A 20,392-nucleotide genomic window follows, 5' to 3' on the forward strand; every position below is an offset into this window, starting at 1 on the left:
CCAGATATGTCACCTGTTCAGTCACATTATAGTTGTTGGGCAAATTGGAGCTGTTCACCATTTCAAAAAGGATGAAGGGAAAGCAGCATAAAAAATCAATTTATGTAGTGTGATTCCACCTGATAGTCATTTATGATGGCAACAGCTTTAAAGTGCAGTGGTGTGGGGAGCCCTGCAGTTTCCCTTTCCAAGCTTGAATCTGAGCTCTCTCTCTTCCTGTCTTTCCCCAACAAAGCCAGTTTCCTCTCAGTAAAATTGACAAAATAATACTAACTCCATAAATGTTGTGGGAAGACAAAATGAAGTTGTTTTAATATTATTCTTTGCATAACATCTAAATGCATGTTGAGCACTAAGTAATGGGTAGTTATTTTTAAAACATCGTATGTGTTTTTAAGTGAGAAAAATTGTCTTGTGACACTGGCATTATGTTGCATTACAGTTATTGTCAGACACAGTTTCTAGGCCCATAAATACCATCTCATCAGTTTGTATTACAGAGATTCTAGGTTTGTAATTCTTGAAAAATTTAATGGACACTTTCTTGTATAGACTCACAGAATACAAATCAGTTGTTTTCAAAACTGACAATTGTGCATTGAATACAGATTAATCTGAATACAGATTAATGTAAGTTTCATACAGTTTCCCAAAGTCCCACATAACATTGAGTAAGGAGTCTCAATTATGTATAGTTCTTTTCATTGAAATCATCTCCTTTTAGAAGTCTTCCTACTAGTAAAACAAGTGAAATGAAAGTAAGATGTGGAAGTTAGAGTTAGGCATTTTAATTATCCTTCAATTAAAAATAAATAAAAAATACTAGAAAAATCATGCATTAAATTTCAAAAAATTGGGACTGCTTTGAGCATGAGAAGATGCACACAGCTGCCCTCAGCAAAATGCTGTAATTTACTGATGAAAACTGAATTGCAAAAACCTTTCTTCTTCACATACCCCTCATTCAGGAAAAGAAAATAACAACAGCAAGAACAACAAAAAATAAACAGCTTGGCTGAGCATAAATAACTGACTCTTCATGTTCTTTCCCACTTCATGGGTCACAGCCATATTTTGGTGAAGGGGCTTGTGTAACTCATGAAGCTACAAGCCATGCCATGCAGGGCCACCTAAGCTGAATACATCATCATGAATAGTTCTAACAAAATATGGTCCACTGGAGGAGGAAATGACAAACCACTCCAGTATTCTTGCCATGAGAACCCCATGAACAGTATGAAAATGCAAAAAGGTATGACAGTGGAAGATGAGCCCTCCAGGTTAGAAAGTATCCAATATGCTACTGGGGAAGAGCTAAGGGGAATTACTAATAGCTCCAGAAAGAATGAAGTGACTGGGCCAAAAAGGAAATGATGCTCAGTTGTGGATAAGTCTGTTGGTGAAAGTAAAGTCCAATGCTGTAAAGAACAACATAGCATGGGGACCTGGAATGTTAGGTCCATGAATCAAGGTAATTGGATGTGATCAAAAAGGAGATGGCAAGAGTGAATACTGACATCTTAGGAATCAGTGAACTAAAATGGAAGGGAATGGGTGAATTTAATTCAGATGACCATTGTATCTGTTTCTGTAGGCAAGAATCCCTTAGAAGGAATGGAATAGCTCTCATAGTCAACAAGAGTCTGAAACGCAGTGCTTGGGTGCAAACTCAAAAATGACAGAATGATCTCAGTTCATTCCCAAGGCAAATGATTCAACATCACAGTAATCCAAGTCTGTGCCTCAACTACTTATGCCAAAGAACCTGAAGTTGACCAGTTCTATGAAGACCTACAACACCTTCTAGAACTAGTACCAAAAAAAGATGTCCTTTTCATCACAGGGAATTGGAATGCAAAAGTAAGAAATTAAGAGATACATGGAGTCACAGGCAAGTTTGGCCTTTAGAGTACAAAAGGAAGCAGGGCAAATGCTAACAGAGTTTTGTCAGGAGAATACACTGGTCATAGCAAGCACACTCTCTGGCAACACAAGGGACAGTTCTAACTATGGGCATCACCAAATGATCAATACTTAAATCAGATTATGTCCTTTTTAGCTAAAGATGGAGAACCTCTATATAGTCAGCAAAAACAACACCTGGAGCTGACTGTGACTCGGATCATGAGCTCCTTACTGCAAAATTCAGGCTTAAATTGAAGAAAGTAAGGAAGACCACTAGGCCATTCAGGTTTGACCTAACTAAAATCCCTTATGGATATACAATGGAGGTGACGAATATATTCAAAGGATTAGATCTGGGGGACACAGTGCTAAGAAGAGGTGGTAAGAATACACAGAAGAACTATACAAAAAAATCTTCATGACCCAGATAACCATGATGGTGTGATCACTCACCTAGAGCTAGACATCCTGGAATGTGAAGTCAAGTGGGCCTTAGGAAGCATCACTACAAACAAAGCTACTGAAGGTAATGGAATTTGTTGAGCTATTTCAAATCCTAAAAGATGATACTGTGATAGTACTGCACTCAATATGCCAGCAAGTTTGGATAATTCAACAGTGGCCACAGGACTGGAAAATGTCACTTTTCACTCCAGTCCCAAAGAAAGGCAATGACGAAGAATGTTCAAACTGCCACACGGTTGCACTCATCTCACACGCTAGCAAAGTAATGCTCAGAATTCTACAAGTCAGACTTCAACATATGTGAACCATAAAGTTTCAGCTGTTCAAGCTGGATTTCGAGAAGGTAGAGGAACAAGAGCTCAAATTGTCAACATCTGTTGGATCATATAAAAAGCAAGAGAATTCCAGAACAAAGTCTACTTCTGCTTTATTGATTATGCCAAAAACTTGGACAGTGTGGATCACAATAAACTGTGGAAAATTCTTCAAGAGATGGGAGTACCAGGCCAATTTACTTGCCTCCTGAGAAATCTGTATGCAGGTCAAGAAGCAACAGAACTGGACATGGAATAGCAGACTGTTTGCAAATTGGGAAAGGAGTATGTCAAGGCTATATATTGTAACCCTTTATTGTAACCCTGCTTATTTAACTAATATGCAGAGTACATCATGTGAAATGCTGGGCTGGATGAAGCAGAGCTGGAATCAAGATTGCCAGGAGAAATATCAGTAATCTCAGATATGCAGATGACACCACCATTATGGCAGAAAGTGAAGAACTAAAGAGCCTCTTGATGAAAGTGAAAGAGGAGAGTGAAAAAGTTGGCTTAAAGCTCAACATTCAGAAAACGAAGATCATGGCATCTGGTCCCATCACTTCATGGCAAATAGATGGGGAAACAATCCATTGTTTCAGTGACAGACTTTATTTTCTTGGGCTCCAGAATCACTGCAGATGGTAACTGCAGCCATGAAATTAAAAGACACTTACTTCTTGGAAGGAAAGTTATGACCAACCTAGACAGCATATTAAAAAGCAGAGATATTACTCTGTCAATAGAGGTCCATCTAGTCAAAGCTATGGTTTTTCCAGTAGTCATATATGGATGTGAGAGTGGGACTATAAAGAAAGCTGAGCACTGAAGAATTGATGCTTTTGAACTGTGGTGTTGGAGACGACTCTTGAGAGTCCCTTGGACTGCAAGGAGATCTAACAAGTCCATTGTAAAGGAAATCAGTCCTGACTATTCTTTGGAAGGACTGATGTTGAAGCTGAAACTCCAATACTTTGGCCACTTGATGGGAAGATTTAACTCATTGTTAAAGATCCTGATGCTGGGAAAGATTGAAGGCAGGAGGAGAAGGGGATGACAGAAGATGAGGTGTTTGGATGGCATCACGAACTCGATGGCCATTAGTTTGAGTAAGGTCTTGGAGTTGGTAATGGACAGGGAGGCCTGGCGTGCTGCAGTCCATGTGGTCACAAAGAGTTGGACATGACTGAATGATTGAACTGAACTGAACTGAATATTTACCATACATTACAACCTGATAGGATTTATTACTCATTTTATAGTATTTCCCATGTAAGTTAACCAATCAAATAAATGCAATTAGTTTAATATCTCTCTTTGGGATGTTTCAGGAGCCCTCTGAAGCAAGCCGAAGTTAGCTAGAGGACAAAGGAACTTCAACAGAATTCAATTTAGAAAGTTTTGTCAAAGAAATCAGTCAAAAGGGTTTAGAACATTCTGTCACATTTAGTCAAGGCTGATGGGTCTATCACTTAGCTTGCTGATACGCCACAATGGGCATATATATGGAGGCTCATGATTGAGTAAAAGTTGACTCCGCCATTTGGACATAGTTGGCTCTAACCAATTTTCCTATGGCTGTGTCATTCCTAAGAAAATCCATTTATCCAACTGATGGTAATCCAGTTTTAGAAAATCCTCATCATGCATAGCTCTTCAGTAATTTTTTTCATACTTTCTTCTACTTAAAACACATCTTAGTTTCCCTAAAGTATGTTCCATAATCAGGTACATTTCTTGTTGACAAATTTGTAACAGAAAACAGTCTTTTTTACCTCTAGTAAACCTAAGTGCAACAGAAGTATTTATACTTATTGATGGTTCTAAAGACATGTCTTTGTTACCAGATATTAATTTAATACTGAATATTTCCCAGTTCATATGAAACTGGAATTCATTGTTTAATTTAGAATTATTTGATTTGTAAGTGCTTACTTTTCTTTAACTCAATTAAATAGAGCTCATTTACAAATTAATCTCAAAAATATTATCCAGAGACAAAGACATACTAAGACATACACATATTCAGACAGACACAAGACAAGATCTAGCTTCATTTCTAAACTTAGTCATGAATTAGATATTACAATATAAAATTCGCTAACTTATAAATTACAGTTGGAATAAATAAAATTTTTAAAAGCTTTTCCCCTAAGTTTTGGGAGTTGAAGATGGTCTGGATAAGTGTTCCTGAGAGCCCTGGTGTCAAGACACAGGGAATGAAAATCAAGTTCTAACACAGTGGCCGCAGGTCTAAACCAAATGGTGGCCACACAAAGCAAAATGGCCATCACAAATCACAACACAGAACACAGAGTATAAAACACACACATAGACCTGTCAGTGCTAATCAGACCTTCCCTTAAATATAAGGTTACAGTCTCTCAGAAAACCTCCTATAGAGACACACAACTTCAGATCCAAGTACTAACAGAGTAAATGAAAATATCTCAGGTCTTTAGAGATTTCAAGGGGAGGAAAGGAAGCCAGGTTGAAAAAAAAGGGAGGAGGAGGCGGGAGAGGGGGGCGAAAGGGGTGGCCTTACAGATGTCTCCTGCCACCTGCAGATACACAGGCATTACGGGACTTTACCCTTGGCCACCAGGGAAGGGAGGACTGGAACTCGGCCCTACCAGAAACCAGAACAGACCAAAACAGAACCAGAATTCGAATTCTCTGCCAAGAGGAGGTTATCAGCCTTCAATTCTCAGCTCAGGCTGAGGCCCATTGACCAGATTCCTGCATCCAGGACTGGGGGACTAGAAAAAAAAGGGATAGGATAGGAAGGGTTAAGGAGAGGAAAGAGAGAAAGAAGGGGAGAAAAATCAGTAAATGTTCCTGTTCCTTACCTGGTTGGAGCATTCTGGCCAGTTTTCTGTGTCAGGAGAAGACAAGGGACAAAAGAGTCCCACTTGTGGCCACTGGGTCTGGTCCTTTGGCAGGCAAGCTGATCCCTGAGTACCCCGAGTGGCCAGGATGTCAATCACAGCAAAGAAGAGACCCCACCATAGTTGCCATTTGTTTCAAGAAGGGGGACCCTTTCCAGGGCAGGAAAGTGGGCTTTTGTGTAACACTCGGAAATGAATTGTCTGAGGAGACGCATGTGCTGACAAAGAGCAGCACAAGAGATTTTATTGGGAAGGGGTACCCGGGCAGAGAGCAGTAGAGTAAGAGAACCCAGGAGAACTGCTCTCTCAAATGACTTTTTGTTTAGATACTATTTTCACCTTCTGCCAACTTCTATAAAGGACTTGAGATAGCTGGCAATAAAAGCTTCACAAATGTGTATACATATAATTGTAAACCATACAATGTTTAAATATATATATAATATTCAATCCACATTGAGAGTAGATATACTATTACCTACAAGTAGATGTTATAGACATCCTCTTTGAATTGCTTCAGAATTTAGGGCCATGAAATCTGAAGGACGTGACCTAACTTTGGAGCTCTGAGAGCATTAATAATAGGTTTTCAATGATTATCTGAGGAAAATGCATCAGCTCACTTCCTGTGGAGCCCTTCATTTTTATTTTAACTCTGCTTCCCAGGTTATCTGCCAGACTGGGCTTAGTCTTAATAGGCCCTCCTGGGGAGAGCCAGATTATTGAAACTGATGAATGTTACCCATCAAATGATGTGAGTCTGCTAAAAAAGCTGTAATTTGGATGTTTTATTGTCATTTTAGTAGGTTTTTTTGACAACCAACAATGACAAGCCAAGTGACTTAAGACCAGGCACAGAAGGAGCTGGTAGGACCCCCTCCCACCATGAGCGTGAAAGTTGTAGCTGTTGGAATGCATACTTAATGCAATGGCTGTAAGCAATTGTTCATCTGTAGGTCTAATAGGAGAGCAGTCAGTCAGGCCTATCTTTCCCCACTTAGGACTGGAATGTATTCCTTCAGAATCCATCCTCTTCACTCTGGGTTTTACTTTGATACCATGGCAGGTGTGGGAGAAACAGGAAAAGCTCATGGGTCTCCATCCAGATGATAGAGTTTGGTTCCCAAGGGCTCCTGGACACAGAGTCACAGTTCTGGATGTTTCCTCCTCCTTCCAGGCTCCTCCTGCCTGCGGCTGTGGCTCTGGGATTCCCTGAGTACAAACTGCTCCTGTCTTTCTCCTTGACCTGCAGTCCTTCCTGGGAAAACTTAGGACAACAACTTACCATTCCATCTTTATATCATATCTGTAAATGGAAATGAAGTTTTTGCTTTTCTCATTCAGAAGATGGTTGTGAAGATACTCTGAGAAAACTGATCAGGAAGAGTTGTGAAATGATAACCCAAATTTCTGTGATACAGACATTACCCCCATAATCCATCCTGCAGAGACACACCTGGGCCAGCTTCCCTGGGTCACAAGGTGGGGAGGTCCTGGTGCAGAGAGGACACAGACCAACCAGTGTTAACTCAGACAAGCATCTCAGCCTTCTCATCCCAGCTCCTTTTTGGTCAAAATTTCCATCAGTTGTAATTGCTGCTTGCAAATTATTCTTGCCACTCTTTGTTTGTTAAACCACTCTGTAAATTTCAGCTATAAGTCTCTTCTTAGAATTATCTAAAAATGTTCCCGAATTCTTCCCTGTGTTTTCCCAGCACTCTCAGCCTTGTGCTGATCACTATGGATTTGTCTCCACCTGAGATCACAAACTTCAGAGGTCTTGGACCAGACTAAATCTGCACATCCCTCCCCCCCGACCCCATTGTATAGCAGGCAGACACTAAGTGTTGATTGCATTCTTATTGCTTGATGCTGAAAAGTAAAGGTATCATACTTTTCCTGCTAAAGATGTATACTTATATCAGTGTCAACCAATGATTTTATTTTCTATTCTACCTACTGTCTTTTTAGACCAAGATAATTTCCCAAGATAAAATCACCTCATGGGATAATGTGATGATTAAGAGAATGTTCATGGAACTCTTAGCACAGTGCCTTACATACAGTAAATACTTGGTAAATGGGATCTGCTGTTGTTAAAATCATTAGCCTTGGGAATTTTAAATACTTAGTATAATGATAGAAAGATGACTGTCTATTGGGAGCAAGCTTAAATATGTCATAAAGTCTCATTACATGGGCTTCCCAGCTTCATGACTTAGGCTTTGCAGTGTCCATCAAGTTGATTTCCTCTCTCTGAGCCTCACTCTCTCCATCTGTAAAATGAGATAATACTGTTACTAGATAGAGCTATTGTGAGGATTAATGAGTTAATACATGTGAAGCTTTGAAGGTGTAGCCCTGTACACAGTCAACACTCAGTAAATATTAGCTATGGATAGAAAATCTAGAAAGAGGAATCCCTACTTCCAGAGATCAACATTTAAGTTTTGTCTTGTCCTACTTTTCTGGACACTGAATTTGTAATTAACCACTTCTTTATCCCTCCATGCATAGCTGAGACATTTGGATTCCTCACCTGTGATACCTGCTCCCTCATCTTTTGAATAATACCTGCTGACTCCAGATAGTTTGGGATTCAACTCCTACTCTCTGAACTTCAAATATTCTCATTTGTTAAAACTAGTAATGCCTGCCTCATAGGGCTACTGAGTATATCACAAGAGCTGATACCTAAAAAGTTCTTATCATCGTATTTGGCACATACACTAAATATCATGAGGACCACTTATAATTTTATTTCTTTGGAAGGGAAAACATTCCCTGATGTTACAACCAGTCTTTTCAAGGAAAGGAGTTTGATCCCAACAGAACGAACTGTTACAGTTTATCTTTGAAAAGTATCCTTCATAAGAAGGCTTCTGTATCTGTTTTCACTATTTCAGACATTTCTGCTTGTGGTTGGTGTGGTGGGAGTGATGGTGGCTGCGATTCCTTGGATTGCTATACCTATGGTTCCCTTTGGCATCATTTTCTTTGTGCTCCAGTGGTATTTCTTTAGGACATCACGAAATGTGAAACGCCTGGAATGTACAAGTGAGTACCAGGGCTCTCAGGTTGGGATGGCTATGTAGAATGGCTCCATTTACGCCGTAATTCACCAGGCCTCTGGAATTCTGCAGATTTTGTCTTCTGGAATTTCTCACCAAGTCAACATTAGGCTGAACATATTGGCCACTGTGAGTCAGTGTGGTCCTTAAGGCAAATGGAACTGATGGCAGGTCAGCTGCAGTTTTGCATTTTAGCACAAGGAGTATGGATGTGAGCACAAGGACAGGGACTGTTTCTGTCTTGTTCATGACACACTTCCTAACACAGAGTATCCACTCTATAAATACTTTTATTAAAAATATTTCATCATGTTGGAACTAATGTAGAAGGAAAATAGAGATTTTTTTCTTCTCCTAAAGTTACCAGAAATGACAAGGAAAGGAAATGATTAGGAAAAGGAAAGGAAACCTCAGGAAATATGTGTCAGAAGTGATAGATTTGAAAAATACATTTTTCACATGTTTAAGTAAGTTGCAGTTGTTAAATGTATTGAAAAAATACATGGTAGTCACTCAGTCATGTCCGACTTTTTGCGACCTCAGGGACTGTAGCCCACCAGGCTCCTCTGTCCATAGAATTTTCCAGGCAAAAATACTAGAGTGGGTAGCCATTCCCTTCTCTAGAGGATGTTCCTGACCCAGGGGTTGAACCCAGGTCTCCTCCATTGCAGGTGGCTTCATTACTGTCTGAGCCACCAGTGAAGCCCTGTTGAAAAGATAATCCCTGTTATTTGCAGGCTTGCTCTTTATCATTACTAATATTTGGGGTGATTCCACACTGTTTATGGTCCCACCTTCCTCAAAGTCATTCATATAAATGATGCTGAAAATAATCCCTTAGGAGGACACAGGAGGGGGATCTGTTCAGTGTGCATTTAGTTTATTACTCCACTCAAATCCCTAGTTGCAGAATAATGGGGAGCAGGGACTTCCCTGGTGGTCCTGTGGGTATGACTCTGTGCTTTTGTTGCTGGGGCACAGATTCAGTCCCTGGTCAGGGAACTAAGAACCTGCAAGGTGCAGCAAAAAAAAAAATAGAATAATGGAAACACATTTTATGATTAATCATTCTATTCTACAGGTAATCACAGATGATGAAATAATTGAATTTATCTCATTAATGCACATATTTCATCAATATTAAAAAATAATGAAAGTAGAATTGTTATATATATTTTTAAAAGTTATAAACAGTTGACAGAGAGTTTTGCCTGAGGAAGGGCCATTTCCCATCCATATGGAAGTGGAGAGAAGGGCACCTCGTGAGAATTTTTTTAAGAAGAAGTACAGGACTTTCTCAATATTTGATCTGGAGAGTCTTAGTACTTTGGCACCTGTGGAATATTTGAGTTTTCTTGCACCCTAGTAGGCTACAATAAGCTAGACAATAAATTCAATCTAGGTTCCCCATTTCCACACCCCAGATAACCACATGTGGTGGTTGATTAGAACTGTTTATATTCTCTCTCTAGGTGGTGGGTCTGTGTCATAAATAGTAACATTGCTGTTTTCTCTAGTATATTTTAGGACTTCCCAGGTGGTTGATTAGAACTGTTTATATTCTCTCTCTAGGTGGTGGGTCTGTGTCATAAATAGTAACATTGCTGTTTTCTCTAGTATATTTTAGGACTTCCCAGGTGGCTCAGTGGTAAAAAAAAAAAAAAAAAAAATCTGCCTCCCAATGCAGGAGACGCAGAAGAAATGGGTTCAGTCCCTGGGTTGGGAAGATTTCCTGGAGGAGCAAATGGCAACCCACTCCAGTATTCTTTCCTGGATAATCCCATGGACAGAGGAGTCTGACAGGTTATAGTCCATGGGGTCGCAAAGAGTCGGACACTATTGAGTGACTGAGTGAGTGAGAGTATATCTTAAGGTTACTGCTAGAGCCACCAGCCAAAAGGACATGTGACTGCCATGGCCAGAAGGCATAAGTCAGCTTCAGCCTTGTGCTCTGAAGGATTACTGACGTCCTGAGGTTTAGTTTCAGATCCTACTGCCTAACTGCCTCTGGAAGCTTAGGTTGACACTTTCATCTTAATGACATATTGGCAGCTATAAGGGGGTTTTGGGGGGCACGTTTTTGCATAAGAGAGCATAGCAATGGTCAGTCATGGACAAGTGCATAAGACCAACATGACAATTGGTTGCCTTTCTCTAGTCCACTTTTTGCTTTTGGCAGTGCCTGAATTAGGAAGCCATATCCAAATTCTGTCTGGAAATGTGCTGGGATCAACTAGCACAATGTCTGCCAGAGGCATTGTTGGGGAGGGTTAGCACATGTGTCAGGTGTATTAGTACTAATTAGTTCTAATTAGTACCATGGATCTTTAAGTCTGCTGTTTTAAGGAGTTCTCACACTAGATTCCCAGAATCTTGGTTCAATCTCAGGTGCTTAATAAGATGTGCAGTAACAGTGAAGGCTGTTGGGTGTTAGCTGAGTAAGATTTGAGGGTTTTCTGAACATAAATAACAAAATCTGGAGAAAAATGCTCATTATCACACATGGATATCCTTCACCCTGATTATTCTCTGTGTGACACACTGCTGTTGTTATTAAAAGCACAACCTTGGGAATCAGAAAGTTGGGTCTCACACCCAGGTCTATCACCTAGGTGGGTTGAAATAGTTAATCTTGGGCAGTGAATGCTCTTAATCCCTCAGTCTCTGGAGTTCTCATGAGGATTTCTTGAATCGATGCTTGTAAAGTACTTGCTGGCCATGACCAAAGGCACTGGACCCTTGAACATGAGGGAATCAAGAACTTACTCACAACAGGTCTCACATGGCTTGAATGATAATCTGGCAGCATGGCTTTCATTCCAGGGTCCCCTTGCTGGCAAAGATCTGTAGTCCTGGTGGGGTGTGTCCCCAGGTGTCTTCAGGGTTGTGGGAAACACAGGCATTAGTCATGTGAACTCTGGGGTTACATGTGTCTGTGACTGTGGGCTGATGCCATGGCTGTGACATAGTCTGCTTCAGGACTTGTGGGCTCAGTGCTTGTGGGAAAAAGATATTACTTTGGGCAACATAACAACAGAGTCTTACATCCCCTCTTCCTTATTTTAGCTAATTTTCTTTGCAGACCCTCCAGTTCACTTATCCTGGCATCCTGCTCAGCCCTAAATGGGATTTGAGAGAAACAGGATGGCTTTTCATGGGTCCAGATTCCCCCAGCCTGTAACTCTTGGGCATGAGGTGAGGTAGGTGATAGGGTATTTGGTTCCCAGGTGTTCAAGGCTGAGATGACACCTGGTTTCTAAAGTCTACCCTGCCCTCCATCCCTGCTGGAGAGAATCAGCTGCACTTTGATCTCCTGACAAGGGAAGCAGATGAGGGAGGTCAAGGTGCTTAGTTCACTCCAGGACTCTCCCTGGGGGAACAGCCACAGCTGCTTCCTGCTCAGAAGTCTTGTCTGTGATGAATAGTGTTGATGTCACAACATTTGCTCAGGAAACAAGAGCCTGGTTCTAGTGAGTTTTCTGTGCTCTCTGGAGCTGGACCCTCGCCATCCTTCTGACAGGGTGATGGGCCCTGGAATTCACCTGTATCATCCCTGTGAGCACCCTGCTTCCAGACCAAGCTCTAGGGGTGGGTTGGGACACCTGCTAGGCTGAAGAAAAGCCCTGAACAGAGTCCCTCACTTTTATTATTTGGAGCATGAGCTCCATCTTAGTTTATGTTGTTCTTATAAGCACAGAGTTATAGGAAGCTAAAAAGTTAGTCAATAGAGTGAAGAGAGAGCAGTGTGGATGCTGGAATGAGAACACAGGTACACGACTGGATGATCAAAGGCACCACCAAGTCACTCTCAGCTCTTTGTGCAAACAGAGTACAAAGCAGAAGTGTTAGATTGTGTCATGGTTCAGAGATCCAGCAGGGCAGTTGTGAAAACATCCATCAGGTTCCTGGAGCAGAAGTCAAGACCATTCAAAGGCTCCTCATCTGCCGGGTCCTGTGGTCACAAGGGCGGTGCAGCACCGGGTGCTCCGGGACCCCCACAGAGGCTCCTGGCACAGGTGGAGGCCCAGGACGGAGGTGGCAGACTGTCCACTCCCCTTACTCGTCTCACCCTGTCCTGGGTCTGGGTCTGGTCCAGCATGGGGATGTACTGACTCTTATCCAGGCCTTAGGTTACTCATCTAAGGTGGAGACAACACACAGGTAGTTCATCAAAATTCAGAGTGGTGAGGACTTTAATGAGAATTAAATTTTAGAATGCTACTGATACAAAAATTAGTGAACAGTAATTACTCACCCATGGAAAAGAATGAAATATTGCATCTGCAGCAACATGGATGGATCTAGAGAATATTATTCTTAGTAAAGTAGGTCAGAGAAAGACAAATATGATATCACTTGTACATGGAATCTAAAAATAATGCAAATGAATCAGTATGCAAAATGGAATTAGACTCAGAGACATAGAAAACAAACTTATGGTTATCAAAGGGGATAGGGAGGAACAAATTAGAAGTATGAGATTAATAGACACACTGCTAATAATATGTAAAATAAAAAGCAACAAGGATTACTGTAAAGCACAGGAATTTTATTCAGTATAATAACCTATAAGGGGATATAATCAGGAAAAATAATAACTGAATGACTATACTATATATCTAAAACTAACACATTGTTGTAAATCTTCAATATATTTTTTAAAAATTGTGAACAACTCCCATCTGGTGAGATGCCAGATAAATTTGGAGGGAGGCGTGTATGAGAAGACCTTGATGAAAGAACCAGTAAAGAATTGCTTTATCTAAATCTAGCTGTGATTTTAATTTGATCAAAGGTAGTTTCAAAGAGAATCTTTCATTCCCAGGTCATTAAAATGAAGCGTGGTGTGAGCAGGAGTTTGAAGGTCACATGGAGGGTTCCCTTTGGAGGGACGTGTGACCACAGAGCCCGGGAGGCAGTGGTTTCCTTGCATCCAGCCTCACTGACTTTCTCTGATATGTGTCTGTCTCTGCTGCCCCAGCTCGGAGCCCGGTGTTTTCCCACTTAGCATCTTCTCTCCGGGGACTCTGGACCATCCGAGCATACAAAGCTGAACAGAAATTTCAGGAGCTATTTGACTCACACCAGGATTTGCACTCAGGTCTGTAAGTTTCTGGAGATTTTTCCTAAGGATGGGGTGTGCTGCTTTTTGAGGGCTGACCTCCCTCTCAGGTGGCCTGGCTGGCCAGTCCTTCTCTCTGTGCCTCCGCATGTCCCCCTCACACCTGCCTCCCCCACGCCTTCCTCTCACCATCCCCTCTGTGCTCCCCTCTTCCCCATCACCCCCTGATTTTCTCCCTGGACTGGCTCGCATTGTCCTTCCATCACTGTGCCCTGTGGACTTCTGTCTCTTTAGGGCAAGAGTCAGAAAACTTTTTTTTTTTTTTGCAAAGATCCAGATAGAAAACATTGTATGCTTTGAGTGCTATACTGTGTCTGTTGCAACTATTCACCTTTGCTGCTGTAGCACAAAGACAGGCAAAGATAATACATCAGTAAATGGCTGTAGCTATGTTCCAATAAAACTTTATTTTCAGAACCAGGTGGGTGGCTGTTCTTGACCCCTGGGCTGTGGTTTGCCATCTTTTTTCAGAGCAGATGTGGAGGGTAGCAGATGTGATTGAGGAAAGTAATTTCCTGATTCGTTACCCACTTGATTATGCTTTGTATCAATGAAGTTTTTTCCCTAGGTAGAAAGTTCAGAATTTCCTCTAAGTCTATAAAATCCTGGCTAAACTTTCCAGTCATTATTGTATTTTGAAGATACAGTGGTAATTGAAAGCCACATGCAGATCCTTTTAGCTGATGGTCATATAGACACTGGTTCCTAAGAATAAATACTACAGGACCTGGTAGTGAGGGCAGAAGGTGCTGGAATCAGTGTGAGCTGTTCTATCTGCTGTCAGAGAGCTGGGAACAGTCAGCCCTGTGAGAGGATGATCTTCAGGTTGAGGCCCAGCACTGCAGGAAATGCACCAATGAGACGATTTTCCATCTTCCTTCTTGTGATCTTGTTTCTGTTGATAAGTGGGTTGAAGTTTTCAGTACATGCTTCCTGGACTGATTCCTGTGTGTCCCATACATTGTCTTGTGTTAGTACCTAGTTTTCTGAAATGTTTAGTTTCTTTGGGTGTGTAACTTTGCTGTTCTACCTTGTGTAAAATGCTCAACTGAGAATAATGCTGTCCCTACTGAGAAGCAGCTAACATGGTTTTTCTGTTTATGTACTATGCTTATTACATCACATATCCAGAGGCTTGGTTCCTGCTTTTGACGACGTCCCGATGGCTCGCTGTGTATCTGGATGTCATCTGTGCCATCTTTGTCACTGTTGTTGCCTTTGGGGCCCTGATTCTGGTAGAAAGTAAGTACAGATATGAATAATTGTGGTATGTTTACACTTTTTAGCTTTTTTTTTGTAGTTATTAAACTCTTGTCATCATGTCTAATATATACTCTTTGGTTGTAATGAATTGTATTAAAGTGCTTGCAGCATGTGAGTCCATTTGTGTGCATTGTGGTCCATTTGAAGTTATTTGTGTCTTTTTTTCATTTATTTATTTACAGTAGGTTCCTGTTGAGACCCCTTTAAAATTTTTTTGATTGGCATATGGTTGATTTATGATGTTGTGTTAGCTTCAGGTATACTGCCAGGTGAATCTGTTATACATGTGTCCACTTTTTTTTTTTTTTTTTTTCACTTTTTTTAAAGATTCTTTTTTCTGTATCCCATGAACATTGGGGTGCATGTATCTTTTTTTTAGTGATTTTCATTGTAATTAATACTTCACATAATTAGAAAGTAATTTTTCTTTTTGGCTTTTGGACTCTTTAGGAGCAAAGACCAGGTATGAAGTGCCTGCTCCAGCAGACCTGTGGTGACTTGGGACCCTGCTTTGGCTCACATGAACCATTCTTTTAAGTTCTATTGGGGTATAGTTGATTTACACTGTCTAGGGGCCCCAAGTTGGAGAAGGCAATGGCACCCCACTCCAGTACTCTTGCCTGGAAAATCCCATGGATGGAGGAGCCTGGTGGGCTACAGTTCATGGGGTCGCTGAGAGTCAGACAGGACTGAGCGACTTCAGTTTCACTTTTCACTTTCATGCATTGGAGAAGGAAATGGCAACCCACTCCAGTGTTCTTGCCTGGATAATCCCAGGGACGGGGGAGCCTGGTGGGCTGCCATCTATGGGGTCGCACAGAGTCAAACACGACTGAAGTGACTTAGCAGCAGCAGCAGCAGCAGGGGCCCCAAGTAATAGTTGAAGGAGGCTGTGGCACTCATAGGAGCCTGGAAAACCATTTGTAACTTAAAAGCTTTCAGATGGTTAGAAACAAATCCAGTTACAAAGTTACAGAAGCAGGGAGTAAACAGTGAAAAAAGAACAATTAGAATTATTATGATTAAGATAGTTTTCTACCATGGGGAGCTAGTTAACGTTTCCCAGAATGAGGTGACTGAGGCTTCAGGAGTATCCAGAGCCTGAATCATCTTGTTGGACCATAAGGAAAGCTGAGTGCTGAAGAATTAATGCTTTTGAACTGTGTTGTTGGAGAAGATTCTTGAGAGTCGCTTGGACTGGAGGAGATCAAGCCAGTCAATCCTAAAGGAAAGCATTTCTGAATACTCACTGGAAGGACTGATGCTGAAGCGCCAATGCTTTGGCCACCTGATGAGAAGAACTGACTCGTTTGAAAAGACCCTGATGCTGGGAAAGACTGAAGACCAGAGGAGAAGAGGGTGGCAGAGGATGATATGGTTAGACAGCATCACTGACTCAATGGACATTAATTTGAAGTCAGCAAAAACAATACTGGGAGCTGACTGTGGCTCAGATCATGAACTTCTTATTGCCAAATTCACACTTAAAATGAAGAAAGTAGGGAAAACCACTAGGCTATTCAGGTATGACCTAAATCAAACCTCTTAAGATCATACAGTAGAAGTGACAAATAGATTCAAGGGTTTAGATATGATAGAGTGCCTGAAGAACTATGAACAGACATTTGTAACACTGTAGAGGAGGTGGTGAACAAAACCATCACCAAGTGAAAGAAAAGCAACAAGGTAAAATGGTTGTCTGAGGAGGCCTTACAATTAGCTGAGAAAAGAAGAGAAGTGAAAGGCAAAGCAGAAAAGGAAAGATACATCCATCTGAATGCAGAGTTCCAAAGAATAGCAAGTAGAGATAAGAAACCCTTCCTAAGTGATCAGTGAAAAGAAATAGAGGAGAACAATAGAATGGGAAAGACTAGCAATCTCTTCAAGAAAATTAGAGATACCAAGGGGATATATCATGCAAATATGGGCACAATAAAGGACAGAAATAGTACGGACCTAGCAGAAGCAGAAGATATTAAGAAGAGGTGGCAAGAATACACAGAACAACTATACAAAAAAGATCTTCATGACCCAGAAAATCACAATGACCTGATTACTCACCTAGAGCCAGACATCCTGGAGTGTGAAGTCACGTGGGCCTTAGGAAGCATCACTACCAACAAAGCTAATGGAGGTGATGAATTCTAGCTGAGCGGTTTCAAATACTAAACAATGATGCTGTGAAAGTGCTTCACTCAAATGCCAGCAAATTTGAAAAACTCAGCAGTGGCCGCAGGACTGGAAAAGGTCAGTTTTTATTCCAATCCCAAAGAATGTTCAAACTACCACACAATTGCACTCATCTCACATGTTAACAAAGTAATACTCAAAATGCTCCAAGCTAGGCTTCAACAGAACATGAACCAAGAATTTCCAGATGTTCAAACTGGATTTAGAAAAGGCAGAGGAACCAGAGAACAAATTGCCAATATCCACTGGATCATTGAAAAGGCAAGAGAGTTCCAGAAACACATCTACTTCTGCTTCATTGACTATGCTAAAGCCTTTGTCTGTATGGATCACAAAAAACTTGAAAGTTCTTAAAGAGATAGGAATATCAGACCACCTTACCTGCCTCCTGTGAAAACTGTATGCAGGTCAGGAAGCAACAGTTAGAACTGGATATGGAACAACAGACTGCTTAACAACTGGGGAAGGAGCATGTCAAGGCTGTATATTGTCCCCCTACTTATTTAACTTATATGCAGAGTTCATCATGTGAAATGTATGATTGAGGCACAAACTGGAATCAAGATTGCAGGGAGATATATCAATAACTTCAGATAAGCAGATGACATCACCTTTATGGCAGAAAGTGAAGAAGAACTAAAGAGCCTTTTGATGAACATGAAGGCCTTTTGAGGAGAGTGAAAAAGCTGGCTTAAAACTCAACATTCAAAAAAAAAAAAAAAAAAAAAACCATCATGGCATCTGGTCCCATCAGTTCAGTTCAGTTCAGTTCAGTTGGTCAGTCACGTCTGACTCTTTGCGACCCCATAAACCACAGCACACCAGGCCTCCCTGTCCATCACCAACTGCCGGAGGCTACCCGAAACATGTCCATTGAGTCAGTGATGTCATCCAACTATCGCATCCTCTGTCATCCCCTTCTCCTCCTGCCCTCAATCTTTTCCAGCATCAGGGTCTTTTCAAATGAGTCAGCTCTTCGCATCAGATGGCCAAAGTGTTGGAGTTTCAGCCTCAACATCAGTCCTTTCAATGAACACCCAGGACTGATCTCCTTTAGGATGGACTTCATGGCAAATAGATGGGGAAACAATCGAAACAGTGACAGACTTTCTTTTCTTGGGCTCCAAAATCACTGCAGATGGTAACTTCATCCATTCAATTAAAAGACACTTGCTCCTTGGAAGAAAAGCTATGAAAACACTAGTTCAGTTCAGTTCAGCCTCTCAGTCATGTCCGACTCTTTGCGACCCCATGAACTGTAGCATGCCAGGCCTCCCTGTCCATCACCAACTCCCTGAGTTTACTCAAACTCATGTCCATTGAGTCAGTGATGCCATCCAGACATCTTATCCTCTGTTGTCCCCTTCTCCTCCTGCCCCCAATGCCTCCCAGCATCAGGGTCTTTTCCAATGAGTCAACTCTTCACATGAGGTGGCCAAAGTATTAGAGCTTCAGCATCTATCCTTCCAATGAACACCCAGGACTGATATCCTTTAGAATGGACTGGTTGGATCTCCTTGAAGTCCAAGGGACTCTCAAGAGTCTTCTCCAACACCACAGTTCAAAAGCATCAATTCTTCGGTGCTCAGCTTTCTTCACAGTCCAACTCTCACATCCATATGTGACCACTGGAAAGACCATAGCCTTGACTAGATGGACCTTTATTGGCAAAGTAATGTCTCTGCTTTTGAATATGCTATCTAGGTTGGTCATAACTTTCCTTCCAAGGAGTAAGTGTCTTTTAATTTCATGGCTGCAATCACCATCTGCAGTGATTTTGGAGCCCCAAAAAATAAAGTCTAACACTGTTTCCACTATTTCCCCATCTATTTCCCATGAAGTGATGGGACCAGATACCATGATCTTAATTTTCTGAATGTTAAGCTTTAAGCCAACTTTTTCAGTCTCCTCTTTCACTTTCATCAAGAGGCTTTTTAGTTCCTCTTCATTTTCTGCCATAAGGGAGGTGTCGTCTGTGTATCTGAAGTTACTGATATTTCTCCCAGCAATCTTGATTCCAGCTTGTGTTTCTTCCAGCCCAGCGTTTCGCATGATGTACTCTGCATATACGTTAAATAAGCAGGGTGACAATATACAGCCTTGACGTGCTCCTTTTCCTATTTGGAACCAGTCTGTTGTTCCATGTCCAGTTCTAACTGTTGCTTCCTGACCTGCATACAGGTTTCTCAAGAGGCAGGTCAGGTGGTTTGGTATTCCCATCTCTTTCAGAATTTTCTGCAGTTTATTGTGATCCACACAATCAAAGGCTTTGGCATAGTCAATAAAGCAGAAATAGATGTTTTTTTGGAACTCTCTTGCTTTTTTGATGAGAATCCTGGACAGCATATTAAAAAGCAGAGATATTACTTTGCCAAAAAAGGTCTGTCTAGTCAAATCTGTGGTTTTTCTAGTAGTCATGTATAAAGTGAACCATAAAGAATGATGAGTGCCAAAGGACTGGTGCTTTTGAACTCTGGTGTTGGAGAGTCCCTTGGACTGCAAGGAGATCAAGCCAGTCCATCCTAAAGGAAATCAGTCCTGAATATTCATTGGAAGAACTGATACTGAAGCTCCAATACTTTGGTCACCTGATGTGAAGGCCTGACTCATTAGAAAAGATCTTGATGCTGAGAAAGATTGAAGGCAGTAGCAGAAGGTTACTACAGAGGATGAGATGGTTGGATCGCATCACTGGCTCAAAGGACATGAGTTTGAGCAAGCTCCGGGGGTTGGTGATGGACAGGAAAGCCTGGCATGCTGCAGTCCATGGGGTTGCAAATAGTTGGACATGACTGAGCAACTGAACAAGAACTTTATTAATTCTTTCTAAGTTCCTAATATTTTATAAAAATTTACTTATTTATTTGGATGTACTTGATCTTAGTTGGGGCATGTGGGATCTTCAGTCTTAGTTGTGACATACAGGGCTTTAGTTGCAGCATGTGAATTCTTAGTTGTGGCATGTAGAATCTAGTTCCCTGATCAGGGACTGAACCCAGGCCCCCTGCAATGGGAGCTCAGATTCTTAGCTATTGGACCACCAGAGAAGTCCCTCATAATATGTTTTTTTTTTTTTTACTATATTACTCTCTGTTTTTTTTACTGTCTTACTGTTTGTTTTTTTTTTACTGTCTCACTCAACAGAAGTAATATTATGAGCAATACTATTATTAC

At 41.3% G+C, this 20,392-nt stretch overlaps 1 protein-coding gene across 1 annotated transcript in view; it reads left to right on the forward strand.

Moving 5' to 3' along the window:
• LOC100337053 (ATP-binding cassette sub-family C member 4) overlaps positions 1-20,392 on the forward strand; it is a 1,051,816-nt gene that overhangs the window by 976,213 nt on the left and 55,211 nt on the right. The window contains exons 22-24 of the mRNA XM_059892301.1: positions 8,479-8,629; positions 13,625-13,744; positions 14,897-15,007. Of these exons, the coding sequence (XP_059748284.1) occupies positions 8,479-8,629; positions 13,625-13,744; positions 14,897-15,007 (382 nt within the window). The remainder of the gene's footprint in view (positions 1-8,478; positions 8,630-13,624; positions 13,745-14,896; positions 15,008-20,392) is intronic.

Source organism: Bos taurus, chromosome 12 (assembly GCF_002263795.3).
Source record: "Bos taurus isolate L1 Dominette 01449 registration number 42190680 breed Hereford chromosome 12, ARS-UCD2.0, whole genome shotgun sequence".
Classification (NCBI taxonomy): Eukaryota; Metazoa; Chordata; class Mammalia; order Artiodactyla; family Bovidae; genus Bos; species Bos taurus.